We start from the raw sequence: 25831 nt of genomic DNA on the forward strand, positions 1-25831 counted from the left end.
GAAAGCAGCAGAAGGTGGTCCAAGCTTGGGCCTCTGCACCCAGGGGGATCCCTGCACCTAAAAGAAGCTCATAGTTCCTGGCTTTGGCTTGGCCCAGCCCTGGCCATTGTGGTGATCTGGGGAGTGAACCAGCAGATGGAAGATCTCTCTGTCTCCTCCTCTCTCTCTCTCTAACTCTGCCTTTCAAGCAAATAAATAAATATTAAAAGAAGAAGAAGAAGAAACTTGCTCTGGATTTCAAAAATTTTTCCACCAAAGCACGCTTACAATATAATTCCATTTTCCATGAATTTTTAAAGAACCTTCATACATACCAAATACACTTTATACATGCTGTTCAACTTTTCCCATGTCCTTGGTGTTCCAGTTTTGTTTGGACATGGTAATCTTTGTGAAAACAGCATGTGGGTGTATTCTTGGTTTGTTAAAATAAGAATATGTAAGAAATTCATGGAATAAAATTATTTTTGAGTTTTTGCTGTGTATTTTTCTACCATACGAGAAAAAATATTTCATACGCTTTTTAATTAATTTTATTCCAAAGATACATAAGCAAAAGTTCAAAAGATACTTTACTTTTGGAAATGTACTTAAATTTACATTCTGTTTTACATAATTAATTCACTTACTAAATGCCTGCCACTTTTTTTTTTTTTTTTTTTTTAAGGTTTATTTGTTTGTTTGAAAGGCAGAGTTACAGAGAGGCAGAGAGAGGTCTTCCATCTACTGGTTCACACTCCAGATGGCCACAATGGCCAGAGGTGCACTGATCCAAAGCCAGGAGCCAGGAGCTTCTTCCAGATCTCCCATGCGGATACAGAAGCCCAAGCACTTGGGACATCTTCTACTGCTTTCCCAGGCCATAGCAGAGAGCTGGATCAGAAGTAGAGCTGCTGGGACTAGAACTGGAGCCCATATGGGATGCCAGCACTGCAGGCGGTGGCTTTACCCACCACACCACTGCCCCCTGCCACTTTTTTTTTTTTTTTTTTTTGCTTGGTCAATAAGTTTATTGTCTTTATCAGAAAAATCTTCATAGAAAATTGTTTGGTTTAGCTCTCAGCAGCCCGCTCCTGAGCTCTGAGGAAGCTTGCTTTCTTTTGAGCTACCCGATCTTTCTTCTGGGCAAGGGACATTTTGGGACGGTTCCACCTCTTCTTTTTAACTTCTCTCTTGGGCTTCTTCTCGTACACTGGATTCTCTCGTATAGCTGCGTGGGCTTTCTTGTACATCTCCTCCATCATGTCTGGAGTCACATTGTTCTTTATGTACTGAGAGAACTGCTTCTTGTAAGCATCTTCATCTTCTTCCATTAGGTAATGCATGTAATCTGCAACATTCTGCCCCATAATGTGCTTCCGATGTACTTCTGCATTAAACTCCTTGCTTTCAGAATCGTAACCAGGGAATCGTTTGGTACTGTGAGGGATGGACAAGCCTCCATCCACAGCTCCCTTCAGGGCTCCAAAAACTTTATTGCCAGTAGTAGTTCTGGCAAGGCCTGCATCTAAATAGCAGGTGAAGGCACCAGGCTGACCATCAATGCTTTCCACATTGTATTCATCTCCAGTCACCTCCACTTGGCCTTCATAGATCTTGTCCATGCCAAACCTATTGAGAAGCCTGCGAGCCAGCAGCAGGCCAGTACAATATGCTGCAGCATAATTGGTCAGGCCAACTTTGACACCGTATTTTGGCAGTTTGTGTGCATAAGCTGCACAGACTATCATATCCCCTTCTATACGGGCATAAGCAATCTGACAAATGATATCTCTATTAGTTACAGGAACTATCATCCTGTATTTGGGTGTGTTGTACTTATTTTTATCCTGGATCACCAAGCGTTTCCGAGCATAGTAATCAGTTTTACCCTCTCGCCGTCTTCGAAACTTCACTTGGTATCTCTTAAAGTAGGCCTTGTTCTTGACAACTTTAACAAACCCCATCCTGCGGAACAGAGACCCGCAACCGCGGCTCGACACAGACCTGCAGGCCCAGCAGCGCTACAGGGGGGGAAAAGCCCCCTGCCACTTTTGTAGATGCTGAAAATATAGCAGTGACAAAAGCAAATATAAATTACTGCCCTTAAGGTGCTCACCTATTAAATATTAGTTCTTTAAACAAAATATTTAGTATATTAGATGGCTATTGTGAACTATGGAGAAAAATAAACCATAAAGAGGAAAAGAGTGCTCAGACTTCAAGAGGAAAGTTGCACGTTTAAATAGAATCAGTAAGGAAAGTTGCTTCTACAAAGATGATATCTGAATACAGATTGCAATAATTTAAGTCATGCAGATATTAAAAGCAATCTAGACATAGGAATAAAAAACATGTACAAAGCATAGATGCCAGAAGCATGGAACTTGTTAAGAAACAGGAGAATAATAGGCCTGGAGTAGAATGAGCATGGGAAAAGTAGTAGTAGATGTAGTTGTAGAGTGAAAGAATGAAACAAAGAGGCTGGCGCCGTGGCTCACCAGGCTAATCCTCTGCCTGCAGCGCCGGCACCCCAGGTTCTAATCCCGGTCGGGGCACTGGATTCTGTCCTGGTTGCTCCTCTTCCAGTCCAGCTCTCTGCTGTGGCCCAGGAAAGCAGAGGAGGATGGTCCAAGTGCTTGGGCCCTGCACCTGCATGGGAGACCAGGAGAAGCACCTGGCTCCTGGCTTCGGATCAGTGCAGTGGCCATTGGAGGGTGAACCAACGGAAAAAGGAAGACCTTTCTCTTTGTCTCTCTCTCACTGTCTAACTCTGCCTGTCAAAAAAAAAAAAAAAAAAAAAAAAAGAATGAAGCAAAAAAGAGCCTTTGGAGAGAGTTTTGTTTAGAAGAGAAGAAACATAACCTGATTTGTATTTCTGTTGGTTTACTCTGGCTGCTATGTACGCATACAAGGACCTAAATGGGACAAAGATAAACATAGGGAGATCAATTTGGAGGTTGTTCCAGTAATGTAAATGAGAAATATGATTGCTTGGACTAGAGTATTAGCAATGGACTTAGTGAGAAGCAATCAGGTTCTGAATATACTGTGCAGGTACATATAGTAGAATTTGCTGTTGGAAGTAGTTAATTAGAGAAAGAAGGAGTTAGTGAGAGAAAGAAATAAGACAAGGATGGAACTTCCATTAACTGAGATGGGGCAAATGGGGATAATTTGATCTAGTTTTGTATAAATTAAGGAAAGCTTGAGTCTTGCAGACCAGTATTGCTTAGCTAAAATAGTTCCTGTTCATCGTGGATTAGAAATAGGTATTATTAACTAATTTAATATTTTTGTCTAAGGCTTGATTTAGAGTTAGTCTTTGATAAACTCCTATGTTTGTAATACATGAATTTATTTCATTTTGAACTCATTGATTTTGTTGTATATATTTTATAGAATGTTCTAAAGCACATTAATGGAAACACAAGTTAAAATTCCTTTCTTGCCTTACTAATATTAAAAAAAAACCCACACATACATAAAGTTTTTTGTCTCACCTAACATATTTATACTCCCTTCCCCCTTTTTGGCAAACTTGTTTGAAAGTGTAGTGTTTCACATTATGTCATGGGTATACTAGAGCACATGTGTTCAATCCAGTTCATAAATGGAAGCAGCTGGTTTCCTGTGCAGTTAAGAGAAGGCATGCACACAGCTGAGTTCCTCAAACTTGGGAACTCATTGGATTCCCTTTCTATCCTCTGTAAGCATGCTGTGATTTCAATTAGTGCCAATGTGTAACGAGCTACTTTAATGGCTTAAAAAATTATTGTATTTCAATAGTTGGACTGCTAAATCTGATTAATTCCTGCCCCCAACCCCCAGTCCCTGCGCACTCATGCTACACCTTGAAATGGAACATTACACCTATAGCCTTAGTTTTATACTCAAATCTGAAAAGGCCTTGGCAAGGGGGAAAAAAGTTATCATCTCAAAGGGAAAAGCTGAATTCATACACAGGAACTGCAGGATTACTTTGACGTTTTACTAGTCCCTTGTAACACTAGCAAGTCCCATAAATACCTAATGGAAAAACAGCAGAAAATGAGATCTGCAGCAGCCTTTTGAGATCGAATTTATGTTGCTGAACATTTTTTTGAGGTTGAGTGTAAAGGTCAAAAGAAAGTGGATAGATTAAAGTTGCTGATTTTTGCAAACTTAAGGACACTTTTAAAGGTTTCTCTTTCTGTAGCAAGAAAATTTCAAGACAAATGGCTTTGCTTCATTAGCTAAAATGTCATGTATTCATTTAATATCTGTTACCTGGGACATTTAGTCATGTAGTCTTATTTACATGCAATAAATAAAATCCTCAATCCACTTTAACAGATCTGGGTAAATAATTTATGAAATTGCAGATCTTTTCAAGAACAGAAAAATGATAAGTAAATCTGTATCTACACATGTATTTTTATTACAGTATATATACATATTTTATATGATTCACTTTAGGTAATTTGGATATTATAGAAGGAAAAAATTAATAATTTGCCTTTTTAAGTGTAAGTTATTGATCCTGCATTGTAATAACAGCCTTCTTCTTTTTCCATTTTTTATCTATTGTATTGAAGGTAAATGACTTCAAAGAAAGGACAGTCGTATCTTTTAGCATGGATGCTTTTACTGTTGTGTCTACCTTTTCAACAACCTTTTAACATTGGGTCACTGTTGTAACAATGTCTTGAAGAAACTGTGAGTTACTCCGATACTTCAAATTTAGTGCAGTGATAAACAATGACCTGCCGTTTCTGGACACCACTATCTTGAGTTGATAGTACAGAAAGCCACAACATGTGTTAACCTGAAGTTATAGATTATTTATATCTCCAGGGCTTTCCTTCTGACTTTGATTTCACAGTCCAGATTGCCTAGTCATTAATACTTAGAATCCAAAAGAAATAGATAAAATTTTGTGACATTACCTCCATGACTACATTATAATAAAAGATTTTTTATAGAAATTACCCAGGTAATTTCATTGTAGAACAATAATATATGAAACTCTTTATTTTTTATGGTAGTTGACAATTAATAGTGAAACCATTCATTTTATCTCTAGAGAGTGAGATTATCAAAGACTTATGTATTTTTTTAAATTTTACATGAAAAATTTATGAGGAAAATACTTTCATTATTCGTTTTTGCTTAAAGCTATATATTAAACATGAACTGATCTTTTCTTGTCCTTAAATCACAATGAACACAAATTATCATTTTTGTAAATGGTTGATTTTGCAGTTTTAATTAAATATGGTAACTATCATTTTTATGAAACTAGGTGGACAGAGAGGTCACATATCTCATTAGTCATTAACAACCAGTTCTCAAACCCAGGTACCCTGTCTTTTCCCCTTTTTACCACATTTCCTCATTAGTTCTCACTACTCTATATAGGCAATTTCCTCCTCTTAACTTTTTGTATTTTATGACCCTGTTAAAGTACAACTATGCTTCTCTTCTCAAGTGCCCTTTTCCATTCAGTGCTGTTTCTGCTCAAGGGTCCCGGGTGGGCTGTGATTCTGACTGGGGAAGAGGGAGATGATGATGTTGCAGCTAGTGGTATTAAAAAGCCCTTAAAAAGATAAGGTATATGGAAGTGTGGTTATGTTTCTTAGAGAGAGCCTCCCTGCTACCTTCCTCCTCAAGACAAAGGCTATGTTTTTGCTGACTTTATTATTGTTTTTACATTTGAGGCTGCACCTTATGGGTGTCTTTGGATTGTTTTTGATGTTGAGGTGAGAAACTCAAATAAAAATAAACGGAAACTCCTTTACAGTTAAGAAAATCATTCTCTGTAAAACTTCATAAGTAATATATGTAATCCTTTCAAATATGACTTGATATGTCAGTTACTCAAAATTGTTAACTGATTTTTTAGTGTTTTAGCAAGCCTTAGCAAGATTTATGTATATTCTGTGATCACTAATAGAGCTTTTATGACACAGTTAATATTATGTACTGAATAAAGCATTAGGTGGCAGATTAGGACTCAAGTATTTTTAGGCATGGTTTTACCATTAGAAAATATAATGTGCAAATTTAATAAACTCTCTGAACCTATAGCTCTTGTTTTCTAAAATGGCAAGATGAATAGGATTATCTTTATAGCCTATTTGATCTCTAAAACTAAGACTATTTTTTAACATTTTACTTAAAATTTTAAATCATGCATAAAAATTGAAATCATATACAAAATTAGATAGAATAAAAATAAGTAGCATAATGAACCCCTATGTACCCAATATACATTTTCATGTTATCAGTATTAACAGCAATTACTTAGTACTTTCTGTATGTAATCCAAATTAAAATTTCCTCATCATCTCAGTAATAATCATTTATAAGCGCTTTGTTGTGATTTTGTCCAGATCATAATCTATACAAGATGTAAACGTGTGTGTGTGTATGCATATAATCTAGTTTTGTTTTTTGAAATTGTGATCACATAAAATTTACCATCTTAGCCATTTTTTTAGGTTTAAAGTGCAGTAGTGTTAACTCTGCGTATTGTTGTACAGCAGGTCTCTCATTGCTCAAACATCTTGCAAAACAGGAGTTCTATCTATTGAACAGCAGCTCTATTTTTCCTTCTTCATGCAGCCCCTGGCAGTCACTGTTCTACTTTTTGATTCTATTAGCTACCTCACCTAAGTGGAATCATACTGTATTTGTCTTTTTGCACTAAAGTGGACTCAACTTTTAGTTCCATTTGCCATGAACTTTTCAAAGTACTCTCATATGGCCCCTCGTATGGGGGCCAGCGCCGTGGCTCACTTGGTTAATCCTCTGCCTGGGGTGCCGGCATCCCATGTGGGCTCCAGGTTCTAGTCCCAGTCCAGCTCTCTGCTGTGGCCCGGGAAGGCAGTGGAGGATGGCCCAAGTACTTGGGCCCTGCACCTGCATGGGAGACCAGGAAGAAGCACCTGGGTCCTGGCTTCGGATTGGCGCAGCTCCGGCCATGGCGACCATTTGGGGAGTGAACCAACAGAAGGAAGACCTCTCTCTCACTGTCTATAACTCTACCTGTCAAATAAATAAAAAATTTTAATTAATAAAAGTACTCTCATATGATTTGAAATCAGAAAGTATGAAAGCTCCAAGAAGATTATTTTGACTCTTCAGGGTTCTTAGAAATTCCATATGAATATTAGGATAGCTTTTTCTATTAATGCAAATAAAATGGAAATTTTTATAGGAATTGCATTGAATGTGCACATTGCTTTGGGTAATAGGGACATTTTAAGAATATTATGTCTTCATATTCGTGAACTTAGGATATCTTTTGATTTATTTGTGCCATCTTTAGTTTCTTTTAGCAACATTTTGTGATTTTCAGTATACAAGTCCCTCACCTCTTAAGTTTATTCCAAAGGGGTTTTTTTTTCCTGTTAATACTATTGTAAATGCAGGTGTTTTCCTAATTTCTATTTCGTGTTGCTCATTCTTATTGTGTGAAATGACAATTGATTTATTTTGTGTTGATTTTGTATCCTGCAAGTTTACTAAATTTTTCATTCCTGATACAGTTTCTTCGGTACAGTCTTCAGCGTTTGCTATTTATAAGATCTTGTCATCTATAATTAAAGATAATTTTACTTCTTCCTTTCCGATTTGGATGACTTTCTCTTTCTTTTCTTTCTCCTTTTGCTTGATTGCTCTGGCTAGGACTTCTAGCACTGTATGGAATGAAAATTGGAGAAGTGAGCATCCTTGATTTATTCTTAATGTTACAGGAAAAGCTTTCAGTTTTTCATTAATGGTTATGATACTAGCTTAGGGCTTTTCCTTACTCATTTTTATCCTGTTGAGGTAGTTTCTTTCTATGCTTAGTTTAGTGTTTTTGTTACTAATTGTGAAAAGGTATAGAATTTTGTTAAGTCCTTTTTCTGCATCAGTTGAGATGTCATCTAGTTTTGATGTCTCATAAGATTCTTCTCTCTGTAAACAATCTTTTCCTTCCCTTTCTCTCACCCCTTGCCCTTCTTTTGCATTCCATTGATTTGTCAGAGAAGCCAGGTTATTTGTCCTACAAAATACTCCATAAGACTCCATGCCTCTTTGCAATATTGTTCCTCTATCACCTGTTTATGCTAATAAAACCTAGAAGTACACTGTTCATCTTGATAATCACTAGCTACATATAGCTATTTACCTTTAAACGTTTAAAAATTTAGTTAAAAATCAAATTTCTCAGCTTCAGTTAACCACATATCAAGTACTCAGTAGCCACATTGTGGCCAACAGCTACTGTATTCATGAAAATGAACATTTCTGTCATTGCAAAAGGAGGTCTAATGGAAAGAACTAATATGACAGCGTCTTCTACTGTGTATTCCCTATTGTCTTTTCCTATATTCTGCCTATCTGAACACCATTATGGATTATCTCAGACCTTGTAATTTTAGCCAATTCTTTTTGTGTTTCATTGTGGATGCTTTTCTTCAGTGCTTTGAAATAATTTTAGATTTACAGAAGAGTTCAGCTAGTACAGAAAGGTTCCATACACTCCTTGCCTAGGTTTTCCTAATGTTAACATCTTATATAACTACATAATCTTTGTCAAAACTCAGTTAACATTAGTACAACACTGTTAACTGCAGACTTCTACATACTTGATTTTTAAAGTAATGTCCTATTTCAGTTCCAGGATTCTTTTAAGTACTTTGATCTTTTTGCTGGTTTCACCAAATGATTTATTTTTAAGTTTTCCATTCCTGAGTCTTTTCTAGGATGTGTCTTGGTTGTAACTACTATGTGTCAATGTTGTGCTCTTTCCAACTACAGATTTAGGTGTTATTTCTAGAAAGTTTTCTCGCATATGTCTTTATATCAGGATTGCAGCTTCTGTGTTCTTACTGTTCCCCCTGGCCTGGTTTTATCTTTCTTTATCCCTTTTAGCCGCTTTGAATCACTAGGTTTTAATGTTTCTTTGCCATACAGCTCAAAACTCCGTTTTGCTTCCAAAGGCAATATGGATATAGTTTTAATGAGTCACTGATAGATTTGACCTTGACTCTGTCATGTTATTCTGTATTAGAATTACTGAATGAACTATGCATGTACTGTTCTCTGCCTGGGCTGTGTTCTCTTTGTTATTCTAAATTTTTTTTATTCTGGTGTTTTGTGAACTTTATATTTCTTTTCTCATAATTAATAGTGGCCTTAATCCATTTTTTCTTATATTTAATTATCTACTCTGTTTTTAAGACACTTTTGTTTATTTGAAAGGCAGAGTGACAGAAAGAGAGAGGGAAAGCCAGAGAGAGATACCTTCCATGCACTCGTTCACTCCCCAAATGACCACAACAGCCAGGGTGTGGCCACGGCAACGTCAGAAGCCAAAAACTCTTTCCTGGTCTCCCACAGGGTAACAGGGACCCTAGCACTTGAGCCATCTTCCACTGCCTTCCCATGTGCATTAACAGGGTGAAAGTAGGCAGTCAGGACTCAGACTGGTTCTCCTATAGGATGCCAGCTTTGCAAGTGGTGGCTGCACCACGGTGCTGGTCCCTATTCTATCATTTTCGAATGGTTTCCTTTGATCCCACTTAGGACCTACGTAACATTGATTTTATTGTATATTTTTTTTTCTCCCTTTGCTCAATTTTTAAGTTGTATTACTTCTGTTTTGTCAGAATATATGATTTTTACAAACCATTCTTTCCATCCTTTAATTTATAATTATTGCTCTTAGGGCAGATGTTTAGTCTAGTGGTTAAGATGCCCACATCTCCTATCTGTATGCCTGGGTTTGATACTAGGCTCTGGTTCCTGACTCCAGCTTCCTGCTAAAGCAGGCCCTGGGAGGAAGCAGTAATGGCTCATGATGCCATGTGGGAGACCTGGATTGAGTTCCTGGCTTCCAGCTTCAACCCCAGTTCAGCCGTGGCCACTGTGGACATTTGAGGAGTAAATCAGATGAGAGCTCTGACTCTCTGTCTCTTCTATCTCCATCTCTCTGCCTCTCAAATAGATAAATTCGCTCAATAAAAAAAATCTTAAAAATCAACATCTAAAAATTAAGTTCATTTTGGTGCAGAAATATTTTTAAATTATTATAGTTTTTCATAATGTGCATTTTCCATCAGTTTTCTGAAGATCATTTGTACTCCTAGATTTAAACGTTTCCTTTCACCAAAAATTTTGAAGTACCCTTATATTGGATCTTCTTTGCCTGTGTTCCATTTCTCTCTCTCTCTCTCTCTCTCTCTCCCTCTCTCCCCCTCTCTCTCTCTCTGTTTCTTTATCTCACCTTCATTCTCATGTTTGTTCGCCTTTATTTTTATCTTGTTCCATATTGGAGCACTTAGTAATTTGCTTATGTTTCAGATATTTTTGTTGTTGCTGTTAATCTTTTGATTGCATCTCTTGCCTGAATTCTCTGTAATGCTGAAGCCATGATTGTTTTCCTTGTGTTTTATTGGGTGGGGGGTGAATACCAAGAAGAATGTGATTTCAGGGAATTAATTTTGTCTCCAAGTAGATTTTAACTCTTTTCTGGTGCCACTAATTTATTACCCTAATTTAGAGACATCATTTATGTTGCCTGAGACTTACTGTTTCTTTTGTTTGTATCATTTTCCCACTGATTTATTACATTGCTTTCATTTGTTCAGTTATCATTTCATTTTTATGATTGTCTTTTCTCAGTTTCTCTGATGGTTTTATTTTTGTGTTATGATACTCTGAACCCAGCTTTGAAATGCCTGCTTAACTGGGTTCAATTTTGTCTATACTTTGGCTATAATTCTTTTTTATTATTATTTTTATTTTTTAAGGTTGATTGATTTGAAAGGCATAGTGACAGAAAGATCATCTATCTGCTAGTTTATTTACCAAATGCCCACAGTAACCTGGGCTGGCCTGAAACTTCATCCAGCTCTCTCATATTGGTGGCAAGGACCCAGATACTTGAGCCATCATCTGCTGCCTTCATAGGTGCAATAGCAAGAAGCCTAGTCAGGAGCAAAGTAGTCAGGACTTGAACCAGCACTGTGATATGTGATGCAGGTGTCCTACATGGCAGCTTGACCTGCTGTCCCACAACACCTGCCCTGTTGGTAATAATTCTTGATTGTTCCTTGCTGTGTATTTCTTTTAAACATCCTTTATAGAACTTTTTTTTCTTCTTTTCTTGTACAGATTCTGTGCTGCTTCCTTTTAGATTTCTCATCTTTGTCTGAGGTGTTTTTTTTTTTTTTTTCTATTTTAGAGTATGTTCAAATAAGGAAGGGGTTAAAACTGTGTTTCATACTAGCAAGAATTTTCTTTATTTTCAGTTAGTATTTTTGCTTATTTTTCTTCTGTGTTGTCTTTTTCATACTGATTCTAGGAATTCTTTATAGATATTAATTATTTCCTGGTTATTAATGTTATACATATCTTCTCCTCAGTGGTTTGCCATTTTATCTTTCAAGGGTGTCTTTTGATAAGTGGAGGTTCTTAATTTTAATGTAGCACAAGTTATCAGCCTTTGTACTCTCCAAAGTTAGTTCTCCATTCTAGAATTTCTCCTATTTTAATTTTCACATTTAGATCTATAATTCACCTGATATTGATTTCTTTATTATACCTAGATATCCTATTGCTGCCCTGTATTCATAAAGAAGTCTTGCAAACAGTGATAATCTTAGCATTATGAAATCTCCCAAATAATTTCTTTTTTTTTTTTTTAAGATTTATCTATTTATTTGAAAGGCAGAGTTATGCAGAGGCAGAAGTAGAGAGAGGTCTTCCATTCGCTGGTTCACTCCTCAGATGGCTACAATGGCCAGAGCTAGCCCGTCCAAAGCCAGGAGTCAGGAGCTTCTTCCAGGTCTCCCACATGGGTGCAGTAGCCCAAGTACTTGGCCATCTTCTACTGATTTCCCAGGCCATAGCAGAGAGCTGGATAGGAATTGGAGCAGCCCAGTCTTGAACTGGCGCTCATATGGGGTGCTGGCACTGCAGATGTTGGCTTGACCCCCTATACCACAGCACCAACCCTTTACTGTTTAAGAAATAATACAAAGTTAGCTTAAGTATTTTATAGTAAACATTTTTGTAGTAAACTGGTTAGAACATAATTTTTGTCCATGCTAATAATAATATTTTCTTTCAAGAATTTTGGTTTTGTGTGGATTGGTACTTCAGAATGAATGGTTGCTAGAAAAAAACTAATAATACCACAGTCAGCTCTGCATATCCACAAGTTATACATCTATTGATTCAACAACTGAAGATCAAAAACATTTGAAGAAAGAAAAATTATAATGAGCATATACAGACTCTTTTCCTTGTCATTATTCCTTAAATGATACAGTATGACAACTATTTATATAGTATTTGCATTGTATCACGTGTAAGTAACCTACAGATGACTTAAAGTGAAATACATAGAAATGTGCAAATACTGTACAACTTTCTGTAGGTGACTTGAACACCTGTCGATTTTGGTGTCTGCTGAGAAGTCCTAGAACCAGTCCTCCCTGGATACCACAGAACAGATATATAGCACTTAAATTAAAATATTTTTATTATGCAGAAGAATTCTTAAGTGATTAAAATGGATTACATTCCTAAAATCATAATTATGGTGAAATACTTCATTTTGGTTTTTTCCTGGGTGCTTTAAAATTAGGGAGAGATGTCAGACTAGGCTAGTTTCTTTTGGCTATTGCCACAAATTTTTAATGTATCTTATTATAGCTAATTAATTAGTACTTTCCTTAGAATCCTGAAATTGTATATGACCTATAAAAATTTCCATTGAATATTTATTATTATTTCCAAAAACCACATTAAAAATAAGACAGATTAGTCACATACCTTCTTATAAAAGTAAAGTATTGTATTTAGTTTTTCATCAGACCTTTAGGGGAAGACCATATATTGTTGTACACTGCCCCAAAATATGAATTGTCATGCTTTAAATAATGAAAGTAAGGATAGATTAGTAGAAAATTATAAGAGATACTAGATTGGTTAAAAGAGTATGTTAAACCTTACATGGATAATTGTCTTTCACGTTCAGCATATATGTTTTTTGGCTTACCTAAAAGTCCAATATTTTCAACCAGCCAGAGCTTAGTCATTAAATTTAATCATTTTAAAAAGGAGCCATAAGGCAGGACTTTGGCCTGGCTATTAAGATGCCTATATTCCACACAGGAGTGCCTGGGTTTGAATCCCAGCTCTGGGTCCAATCCCAGCTTCTGCTAATGCAGACCCTGGGAGGCAGTAGGCAATGGCTCAAGTGGTCGAGTCTCTTCTCTTGAGATCCTGGTTCCTGGCTTCACGTCCACCCAGTATTTGGGGAGTCAGCCACTGAATGGGAGTGTACTGTGCTTGGTATGTCTGTTGTCTGTCTGTCTCTCTTTTTCTTTCTTTCCCCACCCCCATTTCTCTTCAAATAACAGTTTAACAAAAGAAAAAAAAAAAAGACTTAATCCACCCTTCATCAAATAATTCAGTGTAGTATTGTAACTGTTATTGACTTATTTACTGCAAATGGCATGCAGTGAAAAGTACCAAAAATTGTATACTTTCTTGCCTAAAATATGTAACTTGAATGTAATCATATGGAAAATATCAGACGGATCTTGATTGTGGAATATTCAGCGGCCTAGAATATTCAAAAAATGCCACTGTCATGAGAGACAGACTAAAGTGGGTGGGAGGAGACTGTATCAGATTAAGGGAGAATAAACTTGACAAGCAAATGTGATCCTAGATCTTTGACTTGAACTGCATCTGATGTTTAAAATTTCTTTTGGAAGACAGAGTGGAAGACAGATGGAAAGAGATCTCCCATCTGCTGATTCACTCTCCAAATGCCCACAATAGCCAGGACTCTTGAGTATGGGGTGTGCATGTCCCAAGTGGCCACTTCACTGCTGCACCACACGCTCACTGCCAAAAAGTGTTAAACAGAAGAAAAGAACGGTCTTCAAAGAACATTTTCTGAGATAGTTGAGAAATGTTAGATATGTTCTATATATTTGATAATATCTTTATATGACAGTCTTATTTATGTAGGAAAATGCCAGTGGTCCTAGGAAATGAATACAGAATGTGTCATGATGAGGCTTGATGTCTACAAATAATTTTCTAGGGATTTGAGGGTAGAGGGATGATGAGAGTGTGTATAAAATATGTTTCAGTTAATAAAGTGGATAAATGGTCTAAGAATGTCTGTCACAACATTCTCTCAATTTCTCTAAGTTTGGTATGTTTTGAAATGAAAAGTTGAAGAAAAACTTGTAGGTAAAAAAATTTTTTTTCTTAAGTTTTATTTATGAGTGTTTGTTTGAAAGGCAAAGCAACAGAGAAAGAGGCAGAATTCTTCCATCTGCCGGTTTATTCCCCATATTCCTGCAACAGTTAGGATAGTGTCATAGCAAAGCTGGGAGCCAGGGATCTGGGTACCTGAGTGATTGCTTGCTGCAGCCCAAAGTACACAGAAGCAATAAGCTGGATTGGAAGAGGAGGCAGAACTTGACCCCAGGCAGTCTGATTTGGATAGGGCCCGGCACCCACTTGGGAGATCCAGAAGAAGCTCCTGACTCCTGGCTTTGGCCTGGCCCCAGTCTTGGCTCTTGCAGCCATTTGGGAAGTGAACCAGCAGATGGAAGAACTCTGTCTCACCTCTCTGTCTATAACGCTGCCTTTCAAATAAATAAATAAATTTTTTCTCCAAATTTCTGATTTTGAAAATGGAGGCATCCAAACAATTGTTTCCATTTCCTGTCTAAATGTTACTGAAAATGGAGTATTAGGACATTAAAGTTGTTAAATTGACCTAGTGGGCTTGGGGTTCTATTCTTAGCATTATTCCACACATATGTATTGAACATTTAGTTGCTGAGGTAGAAGAATAGCCAGTCTCGGAAGTTCTCTAGTGAGATTGTTCACATTCAAACCCTGACTTCCATCATTTGCCAGCCATGTGATGTTGGATATGCCATTTTACATATCTAAGCTTCTTTCCCACCTGGCCCCAGACATCAGATAGGATGCTAGTAATACCTGTCACTTGGGGGTTTTAGTAATGATTGAGTTAATATATTTGGAACGCTTAGGGAAGAGCCTGGCACATAATCCTGTTCTTATTTTATTTTATTTTATTTTATTTATTTTTTTGACAGGCAGAGTGGACAGAGAGAGAGACAGAGAGAAAGGTCTTCCTTTTCCGTTGGTTCACCCCCCAATGGCTACTGCGGCCAGCGCGCTGCGGCGATCCAAAGCCAGGAACCAGGTGCTTCCTCCTGGTCTCCCATGCGGGTGCAGGGCCCAAGCACTTGGGCCATCCTCCACTGCCTTCCCAGGCCACAGCAGAGAGCTGGACTAGAAGAGGAGCGACTGGGACAGAATCTGGCGCCCTGACTGGGACTAGAAGCCGGTGTGCCGGCACCACAGGCAGAGGATTAGCCTGTTGAGCCACGGCGCCGGCTCATAATCCTGTTCTATAAACGTTATATAGCTGCTATTATTATTATTATTACCTGATTCTTTGCTGAGGAAAGATTAGGAAAAATGTAAGACTGAACAGCCTCAGAAGAGTTCACAGGGTGGTAGTTTACCTCCCAGACATTGTCATTACACATTTTATATTACTAGAAAATTCATGTTGAAAACATTGCATATATGCTTAGTCACCTTTTCAGTCAGATATCATGTAATCCAAAGGAAAAACATTTTGTGAGGGGTGACAGTGTGGTACAGTATGTTAAACTGCCACTTGTGACACTGACATCCCCTATCAGAGTGCCAGATCCAGTCCTGGATGCCCTGCTTCCAATCTGACGTCCTGCTAATGTTCCTGGGAAGGAAGCAGAAGATGACCCAAGTACCTGGACCCTTCCACCCTCGTGGAAGACCAGGGTGGAATTCCTAGCTCCTGATTCCACCCTGGCCCAGCCCTGGCCACTGAAGCTATTTCAGGAGTGAACCCACAGAAGGAAGATTTCTCTAAATCTCTCCCTCTCTTCCTATTGCTCTGCCTTTCAAATAAATAAAGTTATTTGTTAAAAATTTATGTGCACTGAAGAAACATAAGACAGTTTATGTGATGGATGTCACCCATCATGAGTACCCAGAGAAATTCAGAAAATTTAGATAAAGGAAGTTCACATATTTTGGATAGAGTTTAGAGAAGTGAGAAAAAGAGATTTTATTACCAGCTTGGATAATGGCTTAAATGACCTGGAGTACATCTACTAGAGTATAGAACACAGGGAGAGAGAAGGAAAAAGTCTGTTCACTGTTTAGCTTTCAGTTAAATTCTGATTTTAAGATTTCATTTTCTGGCTGGCGCCACGGCTCATAAGGCTAATCCTCCGTCTGTGGCACTGGCACCCCGGGTTCTAGTCTCAGTCAGGGCGCCGGATTCTGTCCCGGTTGCTCCTCTCCCAGTACAGCTCTCTGCTGTGGCCCGGGAAGGCAGTGGAGGATGGCCCAAGTGTTTGGGCCCTGTACCCACATGGGAGACCAGGAGAAGCACCTGGCTCCTGGCTTTGGATCGGCTGTAGTGGCCATTTGGGGGGTGAACCAATGGAAGGAAGACTTTTCTCTCTGTCTCTCTCTCTCACTGTTTAACTCTGCCTGTCAAAAAAAAATTTCATTTTCCCCTCTGCATCCTATTTTTGGTGGCATTGTGTTTCCTAAGCATTCTTCGAAACAGGGATACGCCTCATCCTGAAAGTGCTGCTGTTACTGTTCTAGACACTGAGTAGAAAGGGATCATTTTTTGATTATCCCAAATGGATCACAGTGTGATGGCTTAACCTAAGTTCTCTGAAAAACTATTAAATGGTAATTAAACCAGTTTCTGTTTTCTGCAGTTAAAATGGCACTTGCAGGGTTTTCTTGGAAATTTTGTCTTACTTTTTTTCAAGATCTAAGATTCACCAAATGTCAGGGAGAAAATAAGTCTTCTGTAAGTAGTAATCCTTTCTTAAAAGATTCTTTAAAATCCTATAAAATAATTCATTGTAAGGAATTTTTTTAAATCACCAATAGCCCATGTCAGTATTATCTTTAATAATGTTTGAGCCCATATAAAAGCATTAGAGCATTTATATAATATTTCAGAGAATGAATCATAGTGCCCCTCATAATCTGTATACTTTTTTTAAAGATTTATTTACTTAAAAGTCAGAGTTACAGACAGACAGAAGGGGAAAGAGAGGGCAAGGTCTTCCATCTACTGGTTCACTCTCCAAATGGCCGCAAGAGCTGGAGCTGGGCCAGCTGAAGCCATGAGCCAAGAGCTTCTTCCAGGTGTCCTATGCAGGTGCAGGGGCCCAAGGGTTTGGGCAGTCTTCCACTGCTTTCCCAAGCCATAGCAGAGAGCTGGATTGGAAGAGGAGCAGCTGAGACTTGAACTGGCACCCATATGGGATGCCCGCACTTTAGGCCGTGGCGTTACCCCCTACCCCACAGCGCTGGTCCATAATCTATATTCTTTAAAATTCATTGTCTTTATTTCTTTTGCAATTCATGGCATTTGAATTTCAGTGCATAAGAAAATAAGCTTGTTTTTAAAAATGTTTTAGAAAAGATTTCCCAAATTAGATTTTAAAAATCTGAGGAAATAAAACCTTCTGTGTGCATTCATTGCAGTTCCGGATTTTATCAACATATTTCTGTGAAAATACCTATATACTAACCTTGACTACGTTTAACATATGGTATGTTTTATATAATTAGTGAGAGTGTGGAACTATCTTAACCCACAAAATGTTGCCTGGGATTTACTAACAACCACAAATTTAATTATATACACAGAAAATTGTAGTTAAAATTGTAATCTTTTGGGACTAGAGTTGTGGCACAATGGGTTGAGTTGCTGCCTATAATGCTGATGTCCCATATGGGCACTGGTTTGAGTCCTGGCTGTTGCAATTCTGATCCAGGTGCCTGCTAATGCACCTGGGAAAGCAGCAGAAGATGGTCCAAGTGCTTGGGACCTGCAATCATGTACGATACCAGGATGGAGTTTCAGGCTCCTGACTTCTACCTGGTGCAGCCCTGGCTGTTGCAACCATTTAGGGGAGTGGATTAGGGAATGGAAGATCTCTCTCTCTCTCTCTCTCTCTCTCTCTCTCTCTCTCTCTCTCTCTGTCTTTGTCTCTCTCTTTGGCTTTTTCTCTCTCTCTCTGACTTTGCCTTTCAAATAAAAAAAAATTGCAATCTTTTGTCTCTATACAGTGTCTTTATATATAGATGGCATCAGAGATACTTTATCTCTTGTGTAATATATATTCTCCTGGAAATATATTGCCACAATTAGAACAGTTTTGGAGCCTAACTTAAGCTTTAAGAGTTATTTCCATAGTGCTAGAAAATAAGAGAAAAAAATGATTCATGTTTCAGACCAGATCTCCTAATGCAAATGAGCCCAGTATCTGAATACCACTCACTGCTACCTAATAACAGAGTTGCTGTTGTTTTTATAGTTGTTTTTATGCTTGAACATATCAGTTAATAGATCCCTATTTTAGTTTTCCTTCCAGTGGGTTTGAACAAGTTGTCTGCAGTAGTCTCTTCCACCTTGAATATCCTGTTGCTTTTTCTTCTCTTTCTCACTTCCTCTCTTTTTTTCTCTCTTCATTACTCTGCCTTTCAAATAAATAAATATTTGAAGATTTGTTTATTTATCCCTGTGAAAACCAGAGCTATAAATAGAGACTGAGATTTTCTGTCCACCGCTTCACTTCCCGAGTGACTGCAACAGCCAGGTCTGGGCCAGGCTGAAGCCAGGAGCCGGAAACGAGTCTGGTCTCCCACACGTGTGGCAGGGGCCCAACCTCTTGGACCATGTTCAGCTGTCTTCCTAAGAGCCTTAACAAGAAGCAAAGTAGCTGAGACTCGAACCTGCACTCTGATGGAGGATGCCAGTGTCACAGGCAGAGGCTTCACCCACTGCACCACAGACATGGGCACCAATAAACATTTTCTTTAAAAATGGTTTTTCTTGGCCAGCGCTGCGGCTCACTAGGCTAATCCTCCGCCTTGCGGCGCCGGCACACCGGGTTCTAGTCCCAGTCAGGGCGCCAGGTTCTGTCCTGGTTGCCCCTCTTCCAGGCCAGCTCTCTGCTGTGGCCAGGGAGTGCAGTGGAGGATGGCCCAAGTGCTTGGGCCCTGCACCCCATGGGAGACCAGGAGAAGCACCTGACTCCTGCCTTCGGATCAGCGCGGTGCACCGGCCGCAGCGCGCCGGCCATGGCGGCCATTGGAGGGTGAACCAACGGCAAAGGAAGACCTTTCTCTCTGTCTCTCTCTCTCACTGACCACTCTGCCTGTCAAAAAATTTTTAAAAAATTTAAAAAAAGGTTTTTCTTTTTACATCCCATTTCCTTAAATTCCCATTTTATTTTATTATAAAAGCTTTCAAACATATACAATATTCCAAAAATTATATAATGAATCTTCATCTACTCATTACTGAGTTGGAAAAATTACTGAGATTTTGAGACTTGCTTTATCCAGCCAAAGAAGAAAAACAAAAACAAAAAACAGTTCTCAATGAAATATTTGCTTTAAAATTGTTGGCCTCTGATTTTTAACTCTGTATACTCTGTATTGTAAAGAAAGTAGTAGTAATTTGCAAAATAATCTAAACCATGACAAGTTAAATCTTGTTAGAGTTTCATAATAATTTACTATATTTTGGTTTATCTTATAAATTATCTGATGAATGACCTTTTATTTACAACTTATTTGTTGTAACTAAATAGATAAGTAGAGTTGTTTTAGTTTTAAAATATTCATTCATTCATTCTAGAGTCAAAAAAGAGAATAGGAAAGACAGACTCAGGGAGAAATAACCTGCTGGTTCACTCCTCAAATGCCCACAGTGGCCAAGGGTGGATCCAGGGCCAGATCCATGAACAGAGAACTCAGTCCAGGTCTCTTCTTGTAGTAGCAGAAACCTGTTACTGAGCCACCTCTGATTCCCATGTTAATGTCTTCATTAACAGGAAGCTGGAGGGACCAACACAATGGTGTAGTAGGTTAAGCCACTACCTGCAGTGCCCACATCCCAAATGGGCACCGGTTTAAGTCCAGGCTACCCCACTTCCAACACCCTGATAATGGTCTGGGAAAGCTGTAGAAGATGGCCCAAGTCCTGGGGCCTCTGCACCCATGTGGGAGACCCAGAAGAAGCTCCTGGCTCCTGGCTTCTGCCTGGCATATCCTGACCATTGCAGCCATTTAGGGAGTGAACCAGAGGATGGAATATCTCACTCTCGCTCTCGCTCTCACTCTCTACCTACCTACCTACCTACCTACCTATCTCTCCTTCTCTCTGTATCTCTGCCTTTCAAGTGAAAAAAAAAAATAGATGCTGGAGTTAAGTGCTGCAGACTTGAACCCAGATATTCTTGTGTGGCACAGGGACGTTTTAACTGCTGAGCTGAATGCCTGCCCAGTTTTTAATTGTTTATTTGAAAATTTCACACCTTTAGAAAAATCACAGAAATAGTTAAATGAATTCCCATCTGTTAATAATTTATCACATTTAATGTATCATACATGTAGTTTTCTTCCTTGAACCATTTGAGAATGAAGAATTATTCTCTCTTTAACCCTAAATACTTCAGTGTGTGATTGGCAAAAATAGTTATTTTGTTACATAGCCACAGTGTAAGTATAAAAAACAGGAAATTAACATTGATTAAAGTGGTAAAGTGTTTTATCTAGAGACCTCATTCAGATTTTTTCCCACTTATGCCATTAATGTCCTTTATCACTGAAGAAAAATTATTCTTATCAGTCCAAGATCACTTGTTAAATTTGTCATGTCTCTTTAGAGCCCTTTAATCTGACTTTGTCTTTTATGACTTTGATAATTTTAAAAACTATAAGCTATTTATTTGGTAGAATGTACCTTATCTTATGTTTGTTCATCATTAAGCTTGGGTTATACATTTGGTAGACTACCAATGATATGATGTATCCTTCATGTATAATATTGAGAGGTACTTAATATCTACTTTGTCCTATTGTTGATGATGTTACCTTTGATCATAAGATATTTTATACCAGAAAATTAATGTTTTCTGTTTATAATAAATATCTTATGGTAAGACACTATGAGACTATATAAATATTCTGTTCCCTTTTTTTAAGATTATTTATTTATTTGAAAGGCAGAATCATAGAAGAGGGAAGAGATGGAGAGAAAAATCTTCTGCCAATGGTTCACTTCCCAAATGGCCACAAAGGCCAGGACTGGTCCAGGCTTAATCCAGGAGCCTGGAACTCCTTCCAGATCTCCCATGAGGGTGGCAGAGGCCATGTAATTGGGCTGTCTTCCACTGCTTGCCCAAAGGGAGCTAGATAGCAAGTAGAGCAGCCAAGACTTGAACCCATACTCATGGGATGCCAGCATTCCAGGCAGTGGCTTAATCTGCTGCGTCACAACACCAGCCCTAAATATACTATTTGTCATCATATATTCTTATGGTAGTTTTGACAGCTATTGATAATTGTTGAGGAAACAGTTGTTACTATGGAGGTCACCAAAAGGCGATTTTTTTTTTACTCCACCATTTTTTCTGCTTTTGTTAGTAAACATTCATCTGCAATTTTTATATCTGTAAAATGAACCTAATCAATATAAAATGAAGATAATGCCCAATTAGTATATTATATAATATGTTTGCTTAGCACATAATTGTGCTTATGATAAATTTTATTATGAAAGTACTTACTTGACAAGTAAAGGTAGATTTTTTTGAAGATGTATTTATTTTTATTTGAAAGGCAAAGTTACAGAGAGGGAGAGGGAGAGGCAGAGAGAGAGATAGATCTTCCATCAACTGGTTCACTCCCCAAATGGCTGTAGTTGCTGGGGCTGGGGCAGACTGAAGCCAGGAGCCAGAAGCTTCATCGAGGTCTCCCACGTGAGTGCAGGCCCAAGGACTTTAACCATTTTCTGCTACTTTCACAGGCACATCAGCAGGGACCTGGATCAGTATTTGTGCAGCCAGGTCTGAATCCGGTACCCCTATGGGATGCCAGTGCTGCAGACAGCAGTTTAACCCACTATGCCACAACACTGGCCCTTTGACTTTTGCTTTGATTGGACTGTTTTCACCTCTTGGTGGCCATTTCTTTTAATTTTCTTTGTCTTTGTTGTTGAGATTCATTGATTCATTCATTCATTCAATCATTCATTTGAAAGAGTGACAGAGAGAGAAAAAGAGCTTCCATCTACTGGCTCACTCCACAAATAGCCGCAAAACCCAAGGCTGGGCCAGGCCAGAGCTAGAAGCTAGTAACTCCATCATGGTCTCACATACAGTAGCAGGAGCCCAAGTGCTTGGACCACCTTCCACTGGCACATCTTTCACCAGCACTTCCAGGCATATTAACAGTAAGCTTGATTGCTTGCACAGTATCTGGGATTTAAACTGATACTCTAGTATGGGATGCTGGCATCACAAGTAGTGGCTTAACCCATTACACCAAAATACCAGCCCCTATGCTTTATCTTTGGATCACACTAAGAATGCCATATTTTATCCCTTGTTACAGTTCTTTGAAGAAATGCTTCATGATTTTGATTTCATGTGTCTAAAATTTCCACTGAAAGCTCTGCTTTTGTGTTTAACTGGTTTGTGTGCAATACTTTTGGCACGCATCGAGTGGAAAGTTTACTTTAATTTTTCAGACAGAATTGTGTAAGCTGATCCAGTTGAGATGTCTATGGTGTTGGGTATTATTTCTGCTATTAACTTTTAGTCCTTTCCAATTAGGGCAAGAACAAGATTAATTTATTCCTTGCACATTAATATGGATAGTCTGCCACTGCATTCTTCATCCTTAATGTTGTCTTATGTCTTTTTAGAACTTGTTATACATTTGCAAACTGATTTCTTTGGGGCATTTTACCCATGAACTTTTCATAAATCACTATTGACTTCACTATTCTTCTACCCAGGCTTTGCCATAAATTTGATATTTGTGCTTCAGTTTTTACCAGAATTCATGTAGCTCATATCAGGGCTCTTTTCAAACTGACTAGATCCTGTGGAGACATGTTATAACAAGTTAATGCAATTTGTTTTGGTGAAAAAAAAATGAAACCGCTGTATAATATGTTTTCATATGAACTTTTTAAATGTATTTTGAGAGGGGAAAGAGTGATAGAGACAAAGAGAGAGTCTCCCCATCTCTTGGTTCACTCACCATATACCTGCAATAATAGCCCAGGCAAGGCCAGGCCAAAGCTGGGAATCTTTAACTCAATCCAGGTCTCCCAAAAGGGTAGTAGGAACTCAGTTACTTCAACCATCACCACTGCCTTCCAGGGTGTGCATTTTTTGGAAGCTGGAATCAATAGCTGGAGCTAGGAATCCAACCCAAATATTCAAGTGTGGGATATGGGTTTCCTAACCAGCCTTAAACCTCTAGACCAAATGCCAGCTCCTCCACAGACTTTTTGAAGACTTTTCTTAGATACCTGATCCCACTCTTTTTTGTATTTTTTAGAATTTTATGGCTGAATCAACTTGTTTCTTGTAGACGTATGTATGTGTGTATGTATAACTGATATATATATATATATATATATATTCTGCTAATCTAGTTACCTCTTTACATATTTTGTGCCTTTAGATACTTTAATTCAGGAGTGTAAATATCTTTAGGTTTTATTCATTAAGGAGTTTGATTTAAATTTCTCATTATTTGAGGTACTTTTTGAAAGAATGTACAGAAATGTTTATACTTTGACATTAAAATGTTGTCTTAATACTAATTCTACCTTTTTCATTTATCTATCATTAAAATCTACCAGCTCTTTTTTTAAAGGATTTATGTATTCATTTATTTATTTGAAAGGCAGATCGACAGAGGAAAATCGATCTTCCACCTCCTGGTTCACTCCCCAAATGGTTACAATAGTTAGGGCTGGACTAGGCTGAAGCCAGGAGCCAGGGACTCCATCTGGGTCTCTCATATTAGTAGCAGGGACCCCAAGTAATTGGGCTATCATTGGCTGCCTTCCCACGGGTATTAGCAGGAAGCTAGACAGATATGAAGTAGCTGGAAAGAAAGAAAGAGAGAAAGAGAGAAAGAGAGAAAGAGAGAAAGAGAGAGAGAGAGAGAGAAAGAGAGAGAGAGAGAGAGAGAAAGGGAGAAAGGGAGAAAGGGAGAGGGAGGGAGGAAAGGAAGGGAAGGAAGGGAAGGAGTGAAGTAGCTAGGCCTTGAACTGGCACTTCCATATGGGATGTTGATGTTGCAAATCATGGCTTACCACAGTGTACCACAATGCCAGCCCTTTTCAGTTGTTGGAAATCTCTGTAATGATGCTGTCCTTAATCTCTAACTTTTAAATTAAATAATTTAATTCAGTTAAGTAAGTGTGTCAGAATTAATATTTTGTGAACTGAGATGTGTAATCTTACAATCAAAGTGAAAGAATGACATAACTTTAAGCAATATCACTAGAATAACAATGACCTACATTAGCTATGGTCCAAAACTAATAACTTACTTCATATCCATAAACATTTACTTATCACCTGCTGTTTGTCAGGTGTTTGATTGTTTTCTGAGCCTCCTTGAAGAAAAATGCTTTTAAAATGCTATCCCTCAGTTTATTCATCAACTTTGTCTTTGAAAATCACTATTTTGGGGGCTGTTGTTGTGGCATAGTGGGTTAAGCTGCTGCCCGCAGGACCGGCATCCCATATGAGTGCCTGTTCATGTCCTAGCTGTTCCACTTTCAATCCAGCTTCGCACTAATGCACCTGGAAAAGCAGTGAAGAATGGCCCAAGTGCTTGGGCCCCTGCACCTACATGGGAGATCCAGAAGAAGCTCTTGGCTCATGGCTTTGACCTGGCCCAGCTCCAGCCATTGCAGTCATTTGGGGAGTGAACCAGCAGATGGAAGACCTCTTTCTCTCTCTGTCTCTCCCTCTTCTGTAACTCTGCCTTTCAAATAAATATTTTTTAAAAGAAAATCACTATTTTGTTTTTAAGTTTAAAAAACCATTTTGATCCAGTGTTGTGGTACAGTGGGTTAAGCTGCTGCTTTCAATGCTGACATCCCAATTTGGAGTACTAAGTCAAGTCCTTTTTACTCCCCTTCTGATGCAGCTCCTAGCTAATATGCCTGGGAAGTCAGTGGAAGGTGGCACACATTCTTAGACTGTGCCATCCATGTGGAAGACTAGGATGGAGGCCAGTGCCACGGCTCAATAGGCTAATCCTCTGCCTGCGGCACTGGCACCCCAGGTTCTAGTCCCAGTTGGGGCACCAGATTCTGTCCCGGTTGCCCCTCTTCCAGGCCAGCTCTCTGCTGTGGCCCGGGAAGGCAGTGGAGGATGGCCCAGGTCCTTGGGCCCTACACCCACATGGGAGACCAGGAGAAGCACCTGGCTCCTGGCTTCGGATCAGCGTAGCGCGCCAGCCGCAGCACGCTGGCCGTAGCGGCCACTTGGGGAGTGAACCAACAGAGAAGGGAAGACCTTTCTCTCTGTCTCTCACTCTCTCTCTCTCACTGTCTAACTCTGCCTGTCAAGAAAAGAAAAGAAAAAAAAAAGAAAACCAGGATGGAGTTCCTGACTTCTGGTTTTTGCCTGGCCCAGACCTGGCCATTGTGTGCACTTAGAGAGTGAACCAATGGGTAGAAGATCTTGAGTGTGTGTGTCTATCTCCTGCTGTGCCTTTCAAATAAATAAATAAATATTTTTAAAATTATTTATGTGTATTTCATAAAGAAGTTTTGTTTTATGGATTTATACTTATGCATTTTTGTTAAGTTCCCTGTTTTTTTTGTTTGTTTGTTTTGTTTTTTTGTTTTTGAAAGGCAGAGAGATACAGTAAGACATATGCAGGTATACAAAGATCA

General features: G+C 38.6%; 2 protein-coding genes across 3 annotated transcripts in view; one reads left to right on the top strand and one right to left on the bottom strand.

Annotated features, from left to right (window-relative positions):
• Positions 1-25831, top strand: part of ADK (adenosine kinase) — a 604142-nt gene that overhangs the window by 365794 nt on the left and 212517 nt on the right. The window lies entirely within an intron of this gene.
• On the bottom strand, positions 644-2780 carry LOC100356224 (large ribosomal subunit protein uL18-like). The gene has a single exon (XM_070057864.1). The coding sequence runs from the start codon at positions 1944-1946 to the stop codon at positions 1053-1055; it is 894 nt and encodes a 297-aa protein (XP_069913965.1). The 5' UTR covers positions 1947-2780; the 3' UTR covers positions 644-1052.

Source organism: Oryctolagus cuniculus, chromosome 15 (assembly GCF_964237555.1).
Source record: "Oryctolagus cuniculus chromosome 15, mOryCun1.1, whole genome shotgun sequence".
Taxonomy (NCBI): domain Eukaryota; kingdom Metazoa; phylum Chordata; class Mammalia; order Lagomorpha; family Leporidae; genus Oryctolagus; species Oryctolagus cuniculus.

Coding starts and splice junctions, on each gene's coding strand:
- LOC100356224 (XM_070057864.1), bottom strand. CDS start 1,946: ATGGGGTTTGTTAAAGTTGTCAAGAACAAGGCCTACTTTAAGAGATAC.